General features: G+C 49.9%; 1 protein-coding gene across 1 annotated transcript in view; it reads right to left on the bottom strand.

The window, feature by feature from the left end:
* The window catches only part of LOC118001776 (SPARC-related modular calcium-binding protein 2), a 156,050-nt gene that overhangs the window by 91,662 nt on the left and 42,898 nt on the right, over positions 1–21,490 (bottom strand). Inside the window, exons 2-3 of the mRNA XM_034991920.1 lie at positions 12,892–13,063; positions 387–493 (exon numbers count right to left, since the gene is read on the bottom strand). Of these exons, the coding sequence (XP_034847811.1) occupies positions 387–493; positions 12,892–13,063 (279 nt within the window). The remainder of the gene's footprint in view (positions 1–386; positions 494–12,891; positions 13,064–21,490) is intronic.

The raw sequence follows: 21,490 nt of genomic DNA, 5'->3' as shown, positions 1-21,490 counted from the left end.
GCCCCACCCCAGGGTCTCTCAGGCATCCCTCCGCCCCCAGGGTGTCCCCGGCATCCTTCCAGCACGGGCTCCACCCTCAGAATTAAACTGAGCCTGGATCCTCAGAGGTGAGCTGGGTGCACAGGGGCTGACCCGCCTCACGGAGGGAGCCGTGCCAGACCAGTACGCAGTGAGTGACACAGGTGGACAGCGTGGCCCCAACAGAGACACCTGCGCCCAGAAAGGCGTAAGTGAATTGGCTCGCACAACTGTCCGTGAAAGTCAGCCCTGTCAGTCACTCACTTCCAACATGGGCAGTGAGTTGTCCCCCTGGAGCCCCGGGCCCTCCTTCCCGCAGCCCCCGCCCCCGCTGCTCAGGTGCAGAAGCTGCAGGGCGAGCTGGTCACCTGGCTGTAGGTGCCGTCTTCGTTGCATTCCGGGATGAACACCTGCTGCAACTCCTTGCGGGCCTGCTCCTGGGTGTACTTCCTCTCGGCCACACACCTGGACACATCTGCAGGAAGGAGCCAAGCAGAAGGGCAGGGGTGTCACAGAACTGGGAGATGCAGATGCGTGAGTCACCGCAGCCGGTGGGGGGGCAGGGCAGAGGGTCCCCCGAGGAAGGACCACAGGCCTGCACAGTAAGAAGGGCGGGGTGCTCTCTGCTCTTAAGGAGCAGACACTGAGGCTCAGAGATGGCCGCCCTGCTTATCCCGTACAAGGTGGACTTTGCTGCCCGAAGGTGAAGACGTCCCCCTGTGGTCTGGCCAGCCGCAGACCGGCGTCTGTGGGTCCGAGGAGGTGTGTGAGCTCACCAGCTCCAGGACACACTGTGCGCCAGGGCTAGAAGCCCTGCTAAGACCAGACCCAACGCCGTGGCCCTCAGCCGTGAGGTCTGAAGCCCGCCTGGGCCAGGAAAGGACAGTGACCCTCCTGTCTGTCACGCTGCCCCAGAGTCTCAACGCCATACTGAGGTCCTGCCCCCCCCAAAAACTGCAAGTGGAAAATCTGACAGTAAGTCAGATAAAAAGTCAAACATCCTTAGCCCTCCCTCCACTCTGTCCCATATTTTCAGGCTTTTGGGTGAACATCACTATAACATAATTCAATAAAAAGTGCCACGTTCCTCCTGCTCCTCAAGGAGTGATCACCTGGGTCCCAATAAGTTCACAAAAAAGGGAGAGTCTAAACACACTGGAGTGTGTCTACCCTCTCTCTGGACTCCGGGGGTTTGGAGACAGACCCTCAAACCAAACACAGAGACGCGTGTGCGCGAGGGACACGCTGGCCTAGGAGTGAGTCCCCTCTGTCATCCCCACAGCCTGCAGCAGCCTGCGTGCAACCTCTGGGACCAGAAGGTGTCGTAATTCCTGCTGTGAGCGCCCGCCGTCCAGTGACGCGCGGAGGTGTGAGCCCCCAGCCCCCCAGCACGGCGGGTGTAGCAGAGCGCACCCACGTGCACCGTGCACGGCCACGCACCCCAGGACGCCTCCACAAGCTCACATTCCCTTCCTCGGCCGCCATTCGAGGTCTCTCATCGGAGCCTTCAGACTTGAAAAGAATGGCTTTCCCAATCTTTCTAAAGTGTTTCCAGATTTAAATAACAAGTTGTCGAGATCTTAAAGGCCCTCTGGACTCCGAGAGATACTTCTTCAAACGTGTCCACTGGCCAACATCTTTAGATGGTGACTTTTGATTGCTGGTAGTTGAAACTCCTGGGTCGGACAGCATGCTATCTGGCCACCCGCTCCAGGGCCCTGGGCCGCGGCCACGGCTCCGGCGGCCTCCGCGTGCTGAATATAGACTCTGCCTCTGAACAGACTCGTCCTGGGCTTCGGTGGGACCCTGGGCTGCAGGCTGTTCCACACACTGCAGAAAACAGCCTTTCATCCAGGCGCAGTGCTCAGGCCCTCATCTACAGTTTGGCCTGGCCAGCGAGCACTTGGCAACATGTGGTTTTAGTGCACTCTGTGTTTTAGCTGAGGACAAATCACTGCTTTGCTGGACGTCTGTCGTTTTTTTAGTATAACCTGTGGTTTGACTGTCTAAAAGGAAAAGTGATATGACTTCCAGCTTGCAAGGTCTCCACCAGGGTACAGATGGAATTACAAATCACTTCTAATATTTGAGCTATCATGGAGCATGCCAAAACAGCATAAATTTTCCAAACAACTCGTGGACCTTGTTCCTGGCTTGGATGCCTTCCTTCAAAGACTCTCCACTTACTTCTGATCAGCTAGTCCTCAAACAGGCAGCTCTCATCTCTGATGGAAGATTAAATTCTCAGCTTTCATCCGGCACGTTACTCACAGGAGGCAAGCCTGTGGCACAAAACTGTGGGGTCTGTGTCAGCTGTCCCTTGAAAATCAAGGTGCCGTCTGCCTCCACCTCTTGCCTGCGCTCCTGACTCTAGATACCCTAAATCAGGGTCTTCACCATTGAGAAGGGTCAGCAGCCCACGAGGGCAATTCTATTGAAATATGCAAAAACACCGGGAACTTCACTCAAAATTAGTAATATCTCCAATTCTCTTTAGTTTGTTACTTGTTATATTGCAGTCAGAATACTCCACATGAGATCTACCTTTTTAGCAAGCAGTTCACTGTAGGTGCCGTGTCCCGTAGTGATCCTGGGTGGTTGACACTCTCCCCTGTGTCCTTAACATCACTTTAAACCCTTACACGGCTAACGTATACCCACTCGGGCTAAATCAAATGGCCCTCTTTACAGAAATCCCAGTAGTAAGCACAGCGAGATGAGAGGCGAGACTGGATGTTTTTCTGGGTGGTGACTCGGTCTGGAATGGCCACCACATGGTTCTGACTTTGAGCCTGGTGCTGTGTGCTGAGGTCCAGGCTGTCCTCGCTGCTGCATGCTCGCGGCCCAGCACAGGCCCTGCACAGACGGGGCTGGCCTCCAAACGGGGGAGCTGGACGAGCAGAGGCTACCAGACAAAGGAGACACACTCTTCTGGGGCGGTGGCCACAGAAATGCTGGTCCTATGCGTGACATGCCTTTTATGTGTATTGGCATCCAGTGAAGGCAGACACTGTGTTTCAGAGGTTGTAATATTTTATCCACCCATAATTTTGAAGGCCAGACTATGAGAAAAATTAAGGATTCTGTGCTACAAATCTCTTCGCATAAATAGAACGTTCTTTCCCTCCCTAATATAGGTGGCTGTGCTGTGATAAAAGGCCAGCAGAATGGGCAAGGTGACCCATCCACCCTCCTCCTCCGGGCAGTGAGGACAGCAGGGCCGTATGTCCGCCAGAACCATCCCTTGACCATAGCACTCCAGGGCTAGAGGGGAAAGGAACAGAGTTTCCTTTTTAAATGACTATTATCAGTTTAAATGCAGAGAGACAGAAACAAATTATAATGGGAAAACCTTTAGTCCATAACTGGGCTTGCCAAGTCATACAGGAAAAAAATTAGATACACCGCAAACTCTTGCAAGAATATATTAAAGTATTCAGACAGGTTTTACAACATTTATGCGGAAAACGACTGATGACAACCATCTGTACGGTAATTGATAACCATGAGCATCCAGGCATCGAAACAGACCCCTGCAAAACCGTCATCACTCTCCTTTAACCAAGTCTGCGTGCAACCTTCCCAGGACAGACAGGCCGACACTGTGCTGAGATTCTCCCGGTTCTGCTGAGGAACTAACACTCTGAGACTGTAGGTATTGCTAAAGCAGAGGGAAGATTTTTTTTTTCACGTAACATTCCAAAAAGCTCTGTTGTGTTTCTGATTGCAGCTTGAACGTGAAAGTGACGGTAGTACCTCTTGTCGTGTCCACTTTAGTCCATAAGGAAGGACGTTCCTAACATCAGACTTACTAGAACACCATAAAGGAGTTAAGGCAGACATGATCTGTGTAGGGTTTCAGCAAGAGACAAACACAGATATGATTAAAAAGTCCTCGAACACACCTGATGTCATGGCTATCTCAGAAAGCCCGCTGTGGGCAGGAAGAGGCATAGCTTCGACGCGGCAGGTGGCACTGACAAGGACTCAGCCTAAAGACCAGACAGAAGAGTCACTACGCACACATGTACACGCACAGATACACGGGCATGTGCACATGGTGTGCACGCACACAGAGATACATGCATGCGCACGGCTACATGCACACACGTGCACACATACATGCACGTGCACTGCGCACACGCATATACGTGTGTACACATAAGACACACGTGTACACGGACACGTGTGCACATGCTCACGTGCACACATGTACACACATGCACAGAGATACACGTGTGCACAGCTACACGCACACAGAGATACACGTGTGCACATGTACATACACGTGCACACGTACATATGAGGTACACATGCACAGAGATGCACATGCGTGCACACACATGTACACACACAGATACACACATACATACATACACATGTGCACATGGGGATACACAGGCACGGAGATACGCATGTGTACACGCCCAAAGGGATATTCATGCACACACACACACCTATATCCTGCATAGACTTCTTTTATGGAAACATCTGTTTTAATGAAGAAAATAACAGCAGGCTAACAATTGATTTATAGTAACCCAAACACACCCTGAGACCAACGCTTTCTGTGGGTTCACAAAGCTCCTGGTGAAGCCACGGGAGACACCCAGGTTGCTCCGGCCTCCCAAAGACAATGCCACCAGAAGCCTAAGGGAATGGCAGGCAAGGGAGCTTCCCAGCCGGTTTCTTGACTCTCCACACGTAAATCAAGGCTTGTTAGGAGGAATCTTGGTGTTCATCTGATCCCACCGCCCTGTTTTACAGACGAGAAGGCTGGTGCAGACCGTGGCCAGTCGGTGAGAGAAACTAGCAGGTGCCCCGGTTCAGCACCCCTCACACGGGTCTGTGATTCCCGCACTGGAGTGGGCTGCAGGGCGCTAGAAAGCCTGCAGGTGCGGGCGCTGGTGCCTCCCCTCCCTGGGCCCAACCCAGCAGCGCGGGGCTCTGAGCACCCAGTGGAGAACCAGGGAGAGAGCAGAGGAGACACAAGGAGTCAGAGGCTGCAGGGCACTTACTGCTGCTAGGCATACACCACACCTTTAATAAAATTAATGTAAAAATAGAGGACATTTAGAGATGGCAACACCCAACCCAATGGGGGGTGACACACAGAAACCCCGCTCGAAAGCCTGGCTGATTTCAGGGATGACACGTGTGTGGCCTTCTACACTAGCGATGATGGTTTATCTGGAGAAAACCATGTATGTGTCACTCAGGGCTCTTGAAGGGAAAGAACAAGACGCTGAAACTCATCAAACGTAGCAGTTATTATGAATAAGAACCACTCATCTGTCCCTGTTAGGACACAATCTGCCTCCAAGCTGACACTGCATGTCCTGGCCCAAGTGCTGTGGGCTCGCCAGGGGCTCACCGCGTGCTCACCGTGTGCTTGCCACGTGCTTGCCGTGTGCTCGCTGTGTGCTCACCGTAGCTCGCCAGGGGACCACTTGGGGGTGGGGGCTTTTGTGGCTCACGGAGACTGCAGCCTTGCTCAGGTGGTCACAACAAGGACCACAAGACGCTGGCAGCAAACTAGGGGGAGGAAACAAGGAGCATTCTGTAACGATGCTCCTTTCTTCGGTCCTGGCCCCAGGACGGCTGTTTTCTGACAGATATCCGTGATCACTGTGTTTCCAGAAATCTCAAAGTAGTTCTAATGCCTCCTGGCATTTAACTGTTCTCCTTCTTCCTTTTTTTCTGTTTTTTTATTCAATGCCAGAAATTTTGTTGAAAAGAAAGACAGCTCCAATGGTCTCAGATCAAAAGAAAAGTATTAATGTGTTCGCTAAGTTCTGAAAACACGAACTCCATAGATTTCTAAGAAAAATCTATCAGCATAAACCACTGCATTTCTATTCAAGGTCAACAGTTAGATCGTAATATCCAATTCATAAAATATTTTTATCCAACTTAATTAACTATGGACTAAAATATTTTAATGGTTGTTTTCAAACTAGTATATTCAAAATAGACAGGCCTAGGGCGCCTGGGTGGCTCAGTTGGTGAAGCGACTGCCTTCGGCTCAGGTCATGATCCTGGAGTCCCGGGATCGAGTCCCGCATTGGGCTCCCTGCTCGGCAGGGAGTCTGCTTCTCCCTCTGACCCTCTTTCCTCTCATGTGCTCTCTCTCATTCTCTCTCTCTCACATAAATAAATAAAATCTTAAAAAAAAAAATAGACAGGCCTATAGGACTCTCACTCTCCACCCACAGACCATGAAAATGCCCTCAAAATATGCAGTTTCCCATTTGTCAAATTGACACCATTGTGCACTAGCTTATTCCAACATCAGGAATAATTTAGAGGAAAAATCCAGGTGGTTATCGGTATCACGTGAAGTGGTGTAAGGGGACACTCGGTCTTGTGCTCCCTCCTTCCCACTCAGGGAAGCAAGCTTTTGACCTGGCTGTGTCGTCGAATCTGCCGTATTTGTGCCCACAGAGGACAGAGGAGGGTCACAGCCTAATCTGCCCTGTGGCCGCGGGATCCCTGTCTCTGGGCCCCACCCACACCCCGGCTCACTTTACCTCCTCCCACCCCCAGGAACCACTTCCTCCCCGTTGGCACCTGGACAGGCGGGGGGTATTGCCTGCTGGACGTCAGGACGTGGCTGGTAAGCAGCTAGCAAAAGACGCCAGCCAGTGCAAGGAGCCCATCCTCGGAAGAGGCCCACCTCCCGCCATGAGCCAGGACCCAGGCCGAAGGTGCTTGTGCAGGAAATGTCGGATTGTGGTCTGGAAGCCCGTTTTCAGGGCGTCCCCCGCGTGGCACAGATTCATGTCACTCACAAGATGAGGGCTGTAAGGGGAGGCTTCAGAGCCCCCGCCTGTGCCCTGAATCCACCACAGCAGAGGTGCACAATGCCCTGATATTTTATTTTGTTTATTATGTAGGCTCCGCACCCAGCACAGAACCCAATGCAGGGCTCGATCTCACGACCCTGAGATCCAGACCTGAGCTGAGCTCAAGACGCTTAGCCGACTGAGCCACCCAGGCGCCCCACCCAGTTATTTTTAAATAAACATGTGGCTAACAATGTCCCTCTAAAGTAACTTTAATATTTGCTACCCTTGTTCGCTAAAGCACCAAGTAAGCATGATTTTGAAATCTACGGGCATCTGTACATTCTTTTTATTTTTACCCTTTTGATTTAATTGAACCAGCTTTTGTGAGGTGAGTTTTAGTTCTACCCACTTCCCTTCACACATTTTCTGTGTCACAGATTTATGGGACGACATTTGTTCAGTGAGCTGAGTGAGAATCCCACCCAGGAGAATTAGCCAGAGCAAGTAGGCTGGGTCCAAACACAAAGAAGCGAACAAGGACGTTATCAAGAAGCAATCCAGCGTGGACCCCACAGCGGGCACAGCCAAGCTCTGAGTCGGGCTTCCACCCAGAGGACCTCTGGGTGGACGAGGTGCTCTGGCCTTGGTCTACCTGACCCAGCACAGTTGCCCACAGTGTGAGTGCTAATGCAGAGGCTTCACCTGGCACTTGCTCATGGCCTTCCAAGACAACAGCTCATTGGGGTTGTCGAAAGGAACATGGCGGAGAAAAGAACGTTAACTCAAATGTTACCACCACCTCCACAGCATGTTGCCACAAGCGATGCCAGCCTGGGTGATTGCTTCTAGAAACCTCTCTGAAGATTAGAGCATCTGATACTTGAATTTATTCTTAAATCACTTCTCTAGTCTCAGCACAGATAACTGAGGTGCAAAACTACAATCGAGGCATCCGAATTTTTCTCAGATTGATGTGTTTAGAATAAGGACACACAAACTAGACACAGAACGGAAAGGAAGAGAAGTCCTTACATGGAAGCTTCTTCTTGGATGCCACTCTGAAGCCGTGATCCTGCTGCTTCCATGCTGAGGCCCACTGCAAATCATTTCTTTAAATTCCAGGATCGTTAACAGGCAGTTACAGGTGGACAATCTAATGATTCACCAATGCTGCACATGACTCAGTGCTCATCAGGGTAAGTTACCCTAATCCTCATCCGCTATTTCCCCCATCCCCAACCCACCTCCCCTCTGGTCACCAGCAGTGTGTTCTCTAGAGTTAAGGTCTGCTTCTTGGTTTGACTCTCTCATTTTTTACTTTGCTCATTTGTCTAATTTCTTAAATTCCACACATGAGTGAGATCATATGGTATTTGTCTTTCTCTGACTGACTTATTTTGCTTAGCATAATACCCTCTACATCCATCCATGTCATTGCAAATGACAAGATTTCATTCATTTTTATGTCTGAGTAATATTCCATTCCAATATATATAAATATATATCACTTCTTTATCCATTCATCAGTCGATGGACACTGGGGCTGCTTCCATAATTTGACTACTGTGGACATTGCTGTTATAAACACTGGGGTGCATGTATCCCTTCAAATTAGTGTTTTTGTATTTTGGGGGGTAAATACCTAGTACTGCAATTGCTAGATCATAGGGTAGTTCTATTTTTACTTTTTGAGGAATCTCCATACTGTTTTCCAGAGTGGATGCACCAGCTTGCATTCCCACCAACAGTGCAAGAGGGTTTCCCTTTTTTCACATCCTTGGCAACACCTGTCATTTTGTGTGTTGTTAATTTTAGCCATTCTGACCAGCATGAGATGATATCTCACTGTGGTTTTGATTTGTATTTAGCTGATGATCACTGATGTTTAGCATCTGTTCATGTGTCTGTTGGCCATCTGGATGTCTTTTTTTGGAGAAATGTCTGTTCATATCTTCTGTCCATTTTTAATTGGATTATTTGGGGGTTTGGGTATTGAGTTGCAGAAGTTCTTTATATATTTGGATACTAATCCCTTATTGGATATGTCATTTGCAAGTATCTTCTCCCATTCAGTAGGTTGCCTTTGAGTTTCATTGATTGTTTCCTTCACTGTATAGAAGCTTTTTATTTTGATGAAATCCCAGTAGTTTATTTTGCTTTTGTTTCCCTTGCCTCAGGAGACATATCCAGAAAAATACAAATCATTTTAATCCCCAGACAACTGTCCGGGCACACCATCCTTCTTAGTAAAATGTGTGAGAACTCCAAGGGTGGTCTGTGTTGAAAAGCAATGTAGAACAAACCAGGAATGGTGGTTTCTGATGAGCAGAAGTCCTTTGGTTTAAATATTGCTTCTTCAAAATACATTTCATCTCCAGATATCTGGGCTAACTCAGTCTTTGTTGAGGACACAGTAAACAAATTTCTAGTGTTAGGGGGTGCAGTTTTGGAGGCTTTGGGTGTCCTGTTTTCATGGCCCCCATGATGGGTGAGCTGCACTCTGGGCCCAGGAGACCTCTTGTGTCACTTTGCCTCATGAGGTGCAAGCTGTCTGGTCACTGCAAGTTCCTGAAACCCATGTGAGAGATCGTCGGAGGAGAGCCGGGTGGTGGGAACATCTGGGGTTCTGGAGAGTCTCACACGGGCCATTTTAGAGCATGGAGGAGGCCATCCACAGTCTAGATGATGTCATCATGAACTGAAGGTTCTTACAGAGCCCCTGAGTGCCTAGGAACTAGAAGTCAATCAAAGGCAGGGAGAGAGCCTGGCGGTCATGTAACAGGTGAAGTCCGCTCACGCTCATCCAGGGAGCCATTCTTTTTTTCTTTTTAAAGATTTTATTTATTTATTTGACAGAGGGAGACACAGCGGGAGAGGGAACACAAGCGGGGGTGGGGGTGGGAGAGGGAGAAGCAGGCTTCCCGCTGAGCAGGGAGCCTGATGTGGGGCGTCCAGGGAGCCATTCTTAAGAAGGAATGTTAGTTTACCAAATGTACTCGTGCAGGCATACCTCATCTCCCTTTATCAGGCAGATACTCTGCCAACCGAAGGCTGGTGGCAGACCAGCATCGGGAAGTCAGCCAGCGCCATGTTTCCAACAGCATTTGTTCACTACCTGTCTCTGAGTCACATTTCCGTGCTTCTCGCAATATTTCAAAACCTTTTCATTATTATTGTATTTGTTTGGCGATCTGTGCTCAGTGATTACAAATTACTGAAAGCTCAGATAAGGGTTGTCATTTTTTACAAATAAAGTACTTTGTAAGTAAGGTATGCATGTTGTTTACTTAGACAAAATGATTTTGCACACTTAGTAGACTGCAGGATAGTGTAGACAGAACTCATGTGTGCACTGGGATACCAAAACATTGATCGGCCTCGTTTTATTGGGATACTCACTGCGCTCGGTGGTAGGGAGCCCAGCCCGCCGTTCTCTGAGGCGCGCCTGCACTGAGTAACTTCAGAATCTATTGGAAAATCTCAGGCTGGTGCTAAGCGATGATTTAACTTTAGAATCACACAGAATGAAGTTGCCTCAAGAGTATCGATTGTTTGCTTGAGTGAATGAAGTTTTCTTGTGTGTCTGTATCTCCATCAGGTGTATCTGAGGTTTTTCACTCAAGTTTTCTCCAAAGGAATCAGAAACAGCATATAGTTTACCGAAACCTAACGGCCACCGAGAAAACAGGTACAAGGACAAAATAGGGTTCAGAACGCTGGAGACTCAGGTGGATGGGATTTGATAAATTATATTCTACTGTTTTCTACAAGTGGGAATGGATATTTAAGGAGAAAAAAATCATTTTTCATTTACAAAAATCTTTTTTTAAAGGTATGTTCTGCTTTCTTCCATCCCACGAAGAAAGGCAGAGCAAGCCTGGCTACACCAGGAATCCAGCTTGCTGCCTCTGCATGTGACCCTTCCAAGATAGCTTTTATTGTGGATGGTACACACAAGGATATATAATTCAATTAAATAATTTCCAAGGCTGCTAATTCGAATTATCGCAACTTTTATGGAATTTTTCTATAGAAGGATATTTCATATCTGTGCTTTAACATTTTAAAAACTATTTTTCCCTACAAAAGTAAAATTTAATTTGTGAACCATATGGGTTCTGTTGAACAAAAATTACAGGTCTTTACTTTGAACGCACTGTTTTCTGCTTGGGCCAGAGTTGGAAGAAGCACCTTCCTGTGTGCCCGGTGGGCGGCAGCATCAGATCCCCGGTGTCTCTGGACTCTGGTATGACACCCCACCGCAGCGCCTCCATTTCAAGTATGAATCAAATACTTCGTTCCCTGCATTTTCATAAACTCAGTAACTTACTGAAACTGAATTAAAACCACGCTTCCCGTCTGGCAACAGCTGCTTCCTTCACCTCGGGCATCCCTCTGAGAGCAGGTCCAGGAGGACGCCTGTCGCGGCCGACGCCTGGGGGAGCCCAGAGCCTGCGCACCCGGCGAAGGCGCAGCGCAGCCACGGAGGAGCCGGGTGGCGCGGTACGGCGAGGGACGCGGTCTCAGCGCAAGTCAGCTTACCTCTGTCCCTCTTCTGCCTCAGCTCCCTTTGGCTTCCCATTTCCCCCTAAGGAAAAACTCCAACACCTGATACTCCAGGTCTCCATAGTGAGATCAACCCCTTGCCTCCCACCCCTCCTGGTGTCTCTGCTCGGCCTCAGTGCTGAGGTCATGGCCCCTTAACGAAAAGGAGGAAACACTCCTTCTGTGTGATTCCCACTCGGGGAGCTGCATCTGACCACAGGATAAGAAAGGGACTCGGTGTGCAGTGCTCTGCTGTCCCCTCACAGAGAGGACCTTCCCAGCTTCCCCAGCCGGAGGGCGTCCCACTCGCATCAGCTCATGTTCAGGCCTCTCTGTGGCCTTTAAATCCTAAGGGTCGGGCGCCTGGGTGGCTCAGTTGGTGAAGCGACTGCCTTCGGCTCAGGTCATGATCCTGGAGTCCCTGGATCAAGTCCCGCATCAGGCTCCTTGCTCGGCGAGGAGTCTGCTTCTCCCTCTGACCCTCTCCCCCTCATGCTCTCTCTCTCTCAAATAAATAAATAAAATCTTTAAAAAAAAAAAAAATCTATAAAAAATAAATAAATAAATCCTAAGGGTCTAAAATACTTAGACTCTGAACCAACCACGATGGTGGAAAGAAAGCCTTCGTGAATGTGTGACCATCAGTTATGGGCAGCACACACATACCCACGCGTGGTGCCTGTGGACACGGACCTGTCCGGGGCGAGCCCACGGCCCCAGCGTGGGCGCAGGTGCTGGTCGCTGTGGGGAGCCTGGGTCTGCCGGCAGAGCGCGCCTGGGGGGTCAGCAGGAGCAGGCAAGGTGCCGACTCAGTCACGTGCAGAAGTGACTCAAACGTGTTCACCTCGGATATATCATATTATGAAGGAAGGAAGAGCAGGTTATTCAGAACATGGCCAATCTGGAGCCGAGACACGGACCACCGTGGCCGACAGAGTTTCGCCTTGCTGTGGGATTGCTGGGCCAACAGCGAGACAGAGCGGAGCCTCCTCTCAAAGGCGATTTTACTCTGTGTGGTCTTTTTTCTTAAGGTAACAGCAAAAAGAAGGTAAATCTCTTTCTGAACGCGACTGTTTGTGTTGAAACATCAGCGTGCTTTGTTGAGTATTTCAATGTTTTGCTCTAAGCATGTTAGCTAAATCTAAATCTGATTCTTAAATCAGGATCATCAGAAATTACAGGTGTAAAATCAACGGGAAGGAAAATCACTGACAGTCGGTGCAGGTGCTGTATGCACGTCCCATCTGCAGAGAAACAAGACGGGGTGGAAGGAAGCGGTACTGACTGGTGAGAATCCTTTCTGAAGACTCAGATAAACGTATGTCCTGATAAAATATCCCAAAGAAAGAGCATTAAACAACTTTAAAAGATGCCTCTGCTCCTGAGACTCAGAAATTACTCTTCTTCCTTATACATTCTGAAAAAAAAAAAAAACCCACAAACCTAAAACCCTTGAGCTTTTACATATAAAAATTAGCAAAGATGAAAATAACATATATGGCCTTCCATGTTAATAACAGGCTGATGGCACCCAGCTTACCTCTGCAGTTTCCTCGATAAGCAATTTCTAGCTGAGGGTCTTTGCATTTGGCACGCTGGAACTCGCAGCGAGACAGGAAGGTCCTGCCGTCCGACGCGCAGAGGGGCTTCTGCGAGGAGCCCCCACAATCCAAGCTGCAATCCTTGTCTTTATCTTGATCGACTCGCAAAAACTTGGGGGAGAAAAAAAAAAAGAAGCCAGACAAACGTCAAGAGGCGTCCTGCAGAGCCGCAGAAAACAGAAGTCTGCCTGAGGCCATGGCGGGAATCCCTGAAGAATCTAAGCCCCGGGCAGTCAGGGATCTCGAGAACCGATCCTCTCCAAGCCAGCTACACTAAGTGGTGCACAAAACTGTGAATATCTGCAGTGGGATGTGCAGGAATTCTGTTTGACCGTCAATATTTGCCCTTCCGTTTGTAAATTAGCTTGCAAGTCCCCTCCTGCATGCTCCGTGTCTTACTGCCACCCTGGAAGTTACTCCCGAGAGTCAGGAGTCCACGGAGAGGACTGGGGGCGGGCTAACCCCTTCTTGCGTCCTTGCTTGAACTAGCTTACCGTCTTCTGAATCAACGCCTGGGCCCGGGGGCAGCTGCTGGTTTCCGTGACATGCCTAGCAGCACTGCACCCCATGCATGCATGCATTGCCCCAGCATCAAGTGGACGCAGAAGTCAGGGGCCTGCCCTCACCCAGCACTGCAGGTGCATGAGAGCACAGGACCACGTGAAGGAGCCCCTGAGATGGCCCAGCAGCCCCTCCATGGCTGCCCGCGCTCCCCCTCGCCTGCTCCAGGGTCCCCATCCTTGCCTTGGTTCCTCCTGATGCCCTGACACTCCACTGCAGAGCCAGCTGTGTCTTCCAGGGGCCCGTCTGCCCACACACCCCCCCCCCTTGGTGGACAATGCCACTCTGACCTGTCCAGTCCGCACACACCGGCAGAGCAGTGAGCATGAAGCCGGGTCTCAGAAGACACTTGGGAAGGCTTTGTACTACAGGATAAATGGGATCTCCACGCAACTGTGGTCACTGATGGATGTATGCCCTGCCCCGAGGTGTTTTCTCTGATTTATGGAGCATTAGCAATTCATTAAAGGAAAGAAAGGAAGGGAAAAGTAGGAAACTGAGAGCTGTGGTTATTTTTTTTTTTAAAGATTTTATTTATTTGTCAGAGAGAGAGCACAAGCAGGGTGACCGTCAGGCAGAGGCAGAGAGAGAAGCAGGCTTCCTGCTGAGCGGGGATCCCAACGCGGGGCTCGATCCCAGAACCCTGGGATCATGACCTGAGCTGAAGGCAGACGCTTCACCGACGGAGCCCCCCCAGTGCCCGAGGACTGTGGCCATGACCGAGTACCGCACAGTGGTGTTTGGCCCTCTGAGTACTGTGTGTATTGAATAGGTTTATTTGGCACGTTAGTCCCAGTAATATTTATGGAGGTAGAGAGAGCCGTGCTCAGAAAAGCCTGTTCGGTCTCAGAGTCCAAGCTGGGGGAAAAGTAGGAATGGGGTTCAGAAGCTCAGGGACCCTCATCCACTTGTTCCCTCATCAGTACAAGGAAAACAGGAAATTCTCAAATTTAAGATACTTCATTCCTTAAAAGGTACCATACTTCTCCCGTGAAGCTCTGCAGGTCCTTGCAGGCACTGTTAACAGAGTAACCCAAAGCTGACCCTGAGACAGCGCGGAGGGAAGGAGGACTGAAGCTGGGACGGACCCCACAGGGAGTCCGGGCCAGGCCTCGCGCCCCTGACTGGGGTCCCGGGAGGGAAGGGCCAAGTGCACCGGCCAGGAGGGGGCTGGGGAAGGTGGTCATGTCTCCGACGTCTGGATGAAGGCTCCATTCAGGAGACAGGTGACGGCAGCTGGAGGCAGTGGGGTCTCCCCTCAGTGGGGCCTGGGGCCACGGCAGGGACACACTGTTCTAACTTGCTGGAGCTCAAGCAGCATGCCCTAATGTGTCCTGAGAATAAGCTGACTTGCTAAAATGCTCTGTGCTTATTTTAGCCAAGAGGCAAGTGAAGACAGATCGTTGCTCTCTCACAGTTGTGCAAAACGTTGTTCTTTTACTTAAAAATGGGCAAAGCAAGCCCATAAAAACGCTTGATTGAATTCTGTCTCTATAGAGTTTTAAGGCCTGGTTTTTTCACTTTGCCCCAAATGTGTTCTAACTTTCCAGCCACAGAGGTGCGCCCCTGGGGGCCGCCCAGTTCCTGGGAGATGCTGACGCTTCAGCGTAGTGAAATTAGGAAGTGCGTCCACTGACATGTCGCTTCCAGTTTTGTGGAGGTTTCCCCCCTTGCCTTATTCTTCCTGCAAAGCTCTGGGGAGTTTGATAGCCCTCCTCTGAAAACAGCATCATGCAGGAGAGAGACATAGAGACAGACAGAGGGATGGACAGAAAGACAGAGACAGAGATACACAGAGAGAAAGAGAGACAGAAAGACAGAGAAACAGAGACAGAGAGGGGAAACAGAGAGAGGAGACAGAGAGACATTCAGAGACAGAGAGACAGACAGAGCAGAGACAAAGACAGAGACAGAGACAGACAGAAAGAGACAGACAGACAGACAGAGATGGGAGACAGAGCGCATGTGAAGCAAGGAGCCCACCTGAGGCTGTGAGGTGCTCAGGACCAGCCCCGCCCCATAAGCCACGCCCATCCCTGTTTCAGTGGAAAGGTGCAGTCACCCAAATCCCACTAAGTTCGATGTGTAAGAGGTGGTCTATTTGCATCTCCTAACCTGAGTTAGGAAATGCAGATTACTTATGGGAAGACATTGGAATTATCATTTTCTCTAAAGAAAGAGACATCTACATCTTGCAAAAAAAAAAAAAAAAAAGGCCTAGCATTCAGGCATTTGGAATTTGACCACAATTCTTCATAATTTAATAGTGTAGAACTAACAATTGAGCTTTTCTTTGTCAGAAATAAGAGAACACACGCTTTACGCACATTTCTCCTCCCCCCTCTCACTTTGAACAGCAGTGACGTCCCAAGGCAGACAGTGCACAGAAGAAAATGAGCTTTTACTCGGCTCTACTCTTCAACCAACAAAGCCTGTTAAAGGAAAATAAAACAGCCCTATTTTAAAGAATTCACTGTTTATTAAAAGAACTTGGTTGAGGGTCTTCAAACTAGTTAAGATAAAAGGTAATTTGCCAAATTTAGAAAGAAAGCAGACATTGAGTGACACGAAGAAAGACCTCAGAGTGCCAGGGCTCCCCGTGTCTTTTATCTTGACAAAGCGGTGCTGTTTGCCATATGCAAGGACAGTGGTGGGAGGAAGCTGCAGAGGGCGCCCGCGCAATCCTGCGGGGAAAATAGGTCCGATGCAAACGATCAAAAACACGGTCTATATTTTGCTTACTAAAAAGCAAGGGTGTAAACCAGAGGGAAAGTTAGAACAAGACCCACACATTGAAGAAACGGGTTAAAACACACTCTTTAAATATGCATGTGGATGGATTTTCCCACAGTGATATTGATTTAAGACTTTTTTTTTTTTTTACTGTTTATGCTACGAGATAGCGTTAAGAAATAATTAACGTAGTTCTGCAGCTGTAGGATTCACAAAAGCAAGAACTTTCTAAATCAGAGACCACTGGAAAGTGAGTAGAGCTTCTAAGTGTGTTTGCTTAATCGGCAGATGAGGCTCACCCTGGGGTTCGGGGGAACAGACACATGGCGAGGACATCAGTGAAGTGAGCACACCTGCTGGGATGTAAGAGGGAATAATTTTGAAAGCAACCGAGGGACAGGTAATGAGCACGGTCACAAATGCAAGCCTGTTCAAAGGAACAATGTCTCCCTTTAAGCTCTGAGCTTTCTCAGATTCCAGGAAAGAGTTCCCTGCTTTTTTAGCAAACCGGAGAACTGAAATCGACGATGCCAACATAGAGATCTCACCCGTCTACAACCTGCACTTAAAGGATAAAGTGAAGCCAGAGGGTACTTGCTGCAGGGTGCTTCTCCCAGTGAGACCACCTTTGCAATCACTCACTCACGCCACGCGCTAGAAGAAGTACAAGTCAAGTCAGATCCAGCTTCAACTGAACTTATTAAATAATTATTGAGTGACTGCTCTCTACCTCCTCTTGTCTCCAGGACAGTGGGATCCAAAGGAGGGCCTGCCCTTGTGGAGCTTACAATTTAAGGGGCAATAAGTCTGGGACCACGGATGATCACCAGGTCATCTGGGGCCACAGAGGATCACCATGTCACCTGGGCCCACAGAGGATCACCATGTCACTTGGGACCACAGAAGATCACCATGTCACCTGGAACCACAGAGGATCACCAGGTTGTCTGGGGTCACAGAGGATCACCATGTCACCTGGGCCCACAGAGGATCACCATGTCACCTGGGCCCACAGAGGATCACCATGTCACTTGGGACCACAGAAGATCACCATGTCACCTGGAACCACAGAGGATCACCAGGTTGTCTGGGGCCACAGAGGATCACCATGTCACCTGGTTCCACAGAGGATCACCAGGTGATCTGGGACCACAGAGGATCACCGTGTCACCTGGGACCACAGAGGATCACCATGTCAGCTTGGATCACAGAGGATCACCAGGTGATCTGGGACCACAGAGGATCAGCATGTCACCTGGGACCACAGAGGATCACCAGGTCATCTGGGACCACCCATGATCACCAGGTCAAGAGGAGGTAGCAAGTTTTTCAAGGAACATGCAGGAAGCAGAGGAAGGGTCAGCCCTTCTCTCGGGGTCAATGCTGAGAGGGTGCCTGTGACAGGAGGACCCACTAGATGGGGCAACAGGTGTGGGACGGGGTGACACAGGGGCTGCAGTAGTGCTCTGAGTACTGAACCCCAGGAGGCTTGTCTACTTTGAGTGGGGAACTAAGACAGAGCTCTCAGGGCTTGAAAGCCTCCGGGGGAAACGCAGTCCCAACCTTCGAGAAGACGCTCAGGGATGAAGGTTCTGGATGCTTCTTACGGTCAGTAGTGACAGGGACAGTCCAGACTCACTGTGAGGAAAGCAGGAGCCTAGAAACTGTCATTTTTCTCTTTATTTGCCGTGCTGCCTTCACCGTTGGCATGGTGAAGTGCTCTTATAGAGTCCTTGCTGGCTTTCGGTCCCCTGACCCGTTGTTTCATGGATTCTTCTAGCTCTCTGTGGACATCTCCTTCTCACGGTGAGGCTTTGGTCCCAGCCCACAGCTGAGGATGGGCATGCACTGTGCTGTTCTGCCTGCTCTGGGTATCTCTTCCCCTTTCCCCAAACACTTCTTTTTTGTTTGTTTTCCTCACCTGCTTCCACATCAATATTAATTTCAATATTCTTGTATTTTTTGCTTTTTGTTAGCACTTCTTGGAGATAAGTCAAGAAATCTCTTGGGTTATTAATTTTCCCAGTTCATGTTAATTTGAGATTCAGTGAGAACTTGGGTATCATAAAATCCTTCTTAACAAAAAATCATGTGGATGGTATTACCTTAATACAAGAACGATCTTTGGCAAAAACAAAAAAAATCACGTTAGTCAACACTCATCATTGTTCCCTAGTATCAGAATTGACTTGTCTGCACACGGCAGACTTTGACTCTGATTCCCTATAGAAGACTGCGTGGAGGGAATTTCCAGTCTCAGGGGTCACACCCCTACCTGAGGGTCTCAGCAGATTTCCTTCATGTCAAAGCATTTACAGAGGGCTCACTGGACCTTGGGTGCTATCTCTATTAGTTCAAGGGACAACCAAGTGCCACTCTCTTATCCAGAATCCCAGGAAGAATCAAGGGATATGCCAAATGTGTATGTCACAATTTACATGTTCTTCTCGGGCTACAGCCTCAGGAAACAGCACAAGGCTGGCATGTGGGGGACATTATAGTGGACACTCAACCAACAGTCCGGAACCCACGGGACACCACCTTTACAGGCTACAGAGGATGTAGGTTCATCCATGTGCCCTTGGCAACCCCACATGGGGTCTGGTCGACAGCTGGTGCTCAATAAATGCTTGTATATCGTAACTCTGTGGGACTCACTCCGGAATGGCTAGGGCAGACGGCAGGGGAAAGAGAAGGTATTTGAACACACTGATGCAGGGATGCAAGAATGAGAGAGAGCCGAGGCCATGGACAGACACGTAAGCTCAGGAGGAAGCCACGGCCGGTGCTCTCTGCCGTGACTGCGTTAGAACAAACAGCCTGCTCTCCAACCAGACAGTCCAGCCGTCTGTCCGCCACCCTCCACGGCACACGCCTTATTTGACAGGCATCCCAGGCATCTCCGGACCCTGGCACACAAAAGCTCGGACCTCAGCTCTGCCCTTCAGGGGCAGCAAAAACAAACATCCTACCTGGAGAGCCATTCCCAGTGACAGGATGAAAGTTTACATGAGAAGTGTCTGAAAGTAACAATAAAAGGGATTAAGCCGCTGCCAGATTCCACTTCCTAAACACCCCGGTCTGCACACGAGGTTCCCCACCACCGGCAGCTGGCTCACCACACAGACCCCCGGCCTCCCCCGCAGAGCCCCTGGTTTGCAGACCTGGGGTGGAACCTGGGAAGTCCGCGACTGATAAGCAGGTCACGTGGCCGCGCAGGAGGCGCCCACCGTCGGCACGGCTGGCACCCGGCCAGGTGGTGGTGGCCGCTGCTGGCTGTGATGGCCAAGCCCCCGTGTTCCGAGGGGGGGGCCACGTGACTCATCACTTCCCCGGGAGCCCCCACGCTTTCTGAGGCAGTGGAAGGAGCAACAGATGGTTGCTCTTTCTCTTGGAGTCCTCGCTTTCCTTAGACTATCAAATGCATTTCATTGATAAAATGACATTTTCAAAGGCATTCAGGCCGGAGTTCCTTTTTTGAGGCTCCTGCTCATTTCGAAGCATTTAGAACAAATTACACTAAAACACATGTTAGAGAGTAACCTGCGAAGCCGGGGAATGCATCCAGAAGCAGAGATACCAGATCGTTTGTTCCCTGGCCAGACCTCAGTGGGGACCACGTGCTCTGCAGGGAAATCATTCCCACTGCAGGCACCACGAGGCAGGAATCAGGAACCAGGACACAAGCCTTGCTGGAAGCAACCAGCTCACGCTGCCGCAGGGAGATCACCACGGCACCCAGAAGCAGGCACGAGAAACAGGAGGTGCCAGGAAGCCTCAGGGATGCTTATGACCATGTTTGCATGCTTTAATTGTTAGAGAATGAATACCTCATGTCAGGGCCAGGGACTCCGCTCTCTGAATGAAGACCAAGCAGGGCCCAGTTCTGGGTCCGCATCTAAACACCAGCGAGACCCACACGGCGTCCAAGATACCATCTGCATTCCTATTTCTCCCTGGGCTTGTGATCTCACTCTTTCTCAGACAAGACGAATGCACAAAAGGGATTCTGAAAGTAGGGATGCTTCCCTGCTAACAAGGGTCACGGGGCTCAAGATTGCCACGGGTCTGCTTCCTGTAGGGTTTTCCTGATAAGTCTGCGCACAAAGCAGGTTCTAACAAGGATTTGCCATGTGAATGAGCTGGACAGTGGGACGTTCCTGAGACAGCCCGTTTGTGTGCAGAACAGCAAAAATCCTGAGGGAGGTGAGTGCTCAACAATGCAGAGGGGACTTCTTGGAGGAAAAGAGGGGACAAGAGAAGACCTTCATCTCTCCCATACTCATCTCCACCAACCAACACAAATACCATACCCCGAGGTGAAAGAAACCGATGCAAAAGTCTGAGTCCCTTTCTCTGTGATAAACAGAACCAAATGCCCTGTGCTCACATCCAGGGGCCAGTGTGGATGGAATGCTGTCAGGGTCTGGAGGCTAGGTGGGGAGCTCTCGGGAACACAGGTGAAGAGACCAAGGCCCTCAGGGGACACCACGCACAGGTACCTCATGTGACCAATGAAGAGACGGAGGGTCCCAGAGGAGGTCACCCAACTAGTCTGTGACACAACAAGAACCACACCAAGGACTCCGCCCCCAGGCCACTACTCTCCACCGCAAGCACACATGGCAGTGTCCTCAACCCGAGGGCGCCAGGGCTGCATCGTCTCTCTCCAGGCCCTGGCCCCAGGGCTGCAGTATTCACCCAAAACACAGGACCAATTTTCTAAAAGAAGCCTCAGGGGGGATGCATGGAAGAGGGGCTGCCTTCCCGTCCCCCTCTCTAGTTTTCATCTTCTTCCGTCTTGAAGGGCATTCAGTGCTGGCTTGTGTCTGGCATCATCAGAAGTGGAAAACAGCTTATTCCCCCTCTCACCTTGGTTTACACATTAAATCAGATTCTTCACATTTTTTAACAGTCTTGGTTTATGTTACGAGATAGCCAAGGCATGAGATCCTTCCAAGGGAATTCTCTTCACAGTTCTTTGAAATGTAGCATCTGAAACCTCTAATGCAGTCATACCACCATCCAAAATTATCATCATTATTGAATGCATAAGTACAATCTCTGAGATAGGTGGAAATGGTTCTGGAAGCCCCACATTCACTAAAAGCTGGCTGCTTCTGTAGTCCATCATCTGACACCTCTCGCTGGAGTGTCTGTATTGCCCTCCCCCAGGTGCCAACACAGGAAGAACCAGCTCTCTGCTCTAATCTGCATGCTTCATACAACACCGTCCCCACACCA

Source organism: Mirounga leonina, unplaced genomic scaffold (assembly GCF_011800145.1).
Source record: "Mirounga leonina isolate KUSES-001 unplaced genomic scaffold, KU_Mleo_1.0 Mir_54, whole genome shotgun sequence".
Taxonomy (NCBI): Eukaryota; Metazoa; Chordata; class Mammalia; order Carnivora; family Phocidae; genus Mirounga; species Mirounga leonina.
The sequence above is the reverse complement of the archived record's forward strand: the minus strand, read 5'-3'. Positions and strand labels throughout refer to the sequence as shown.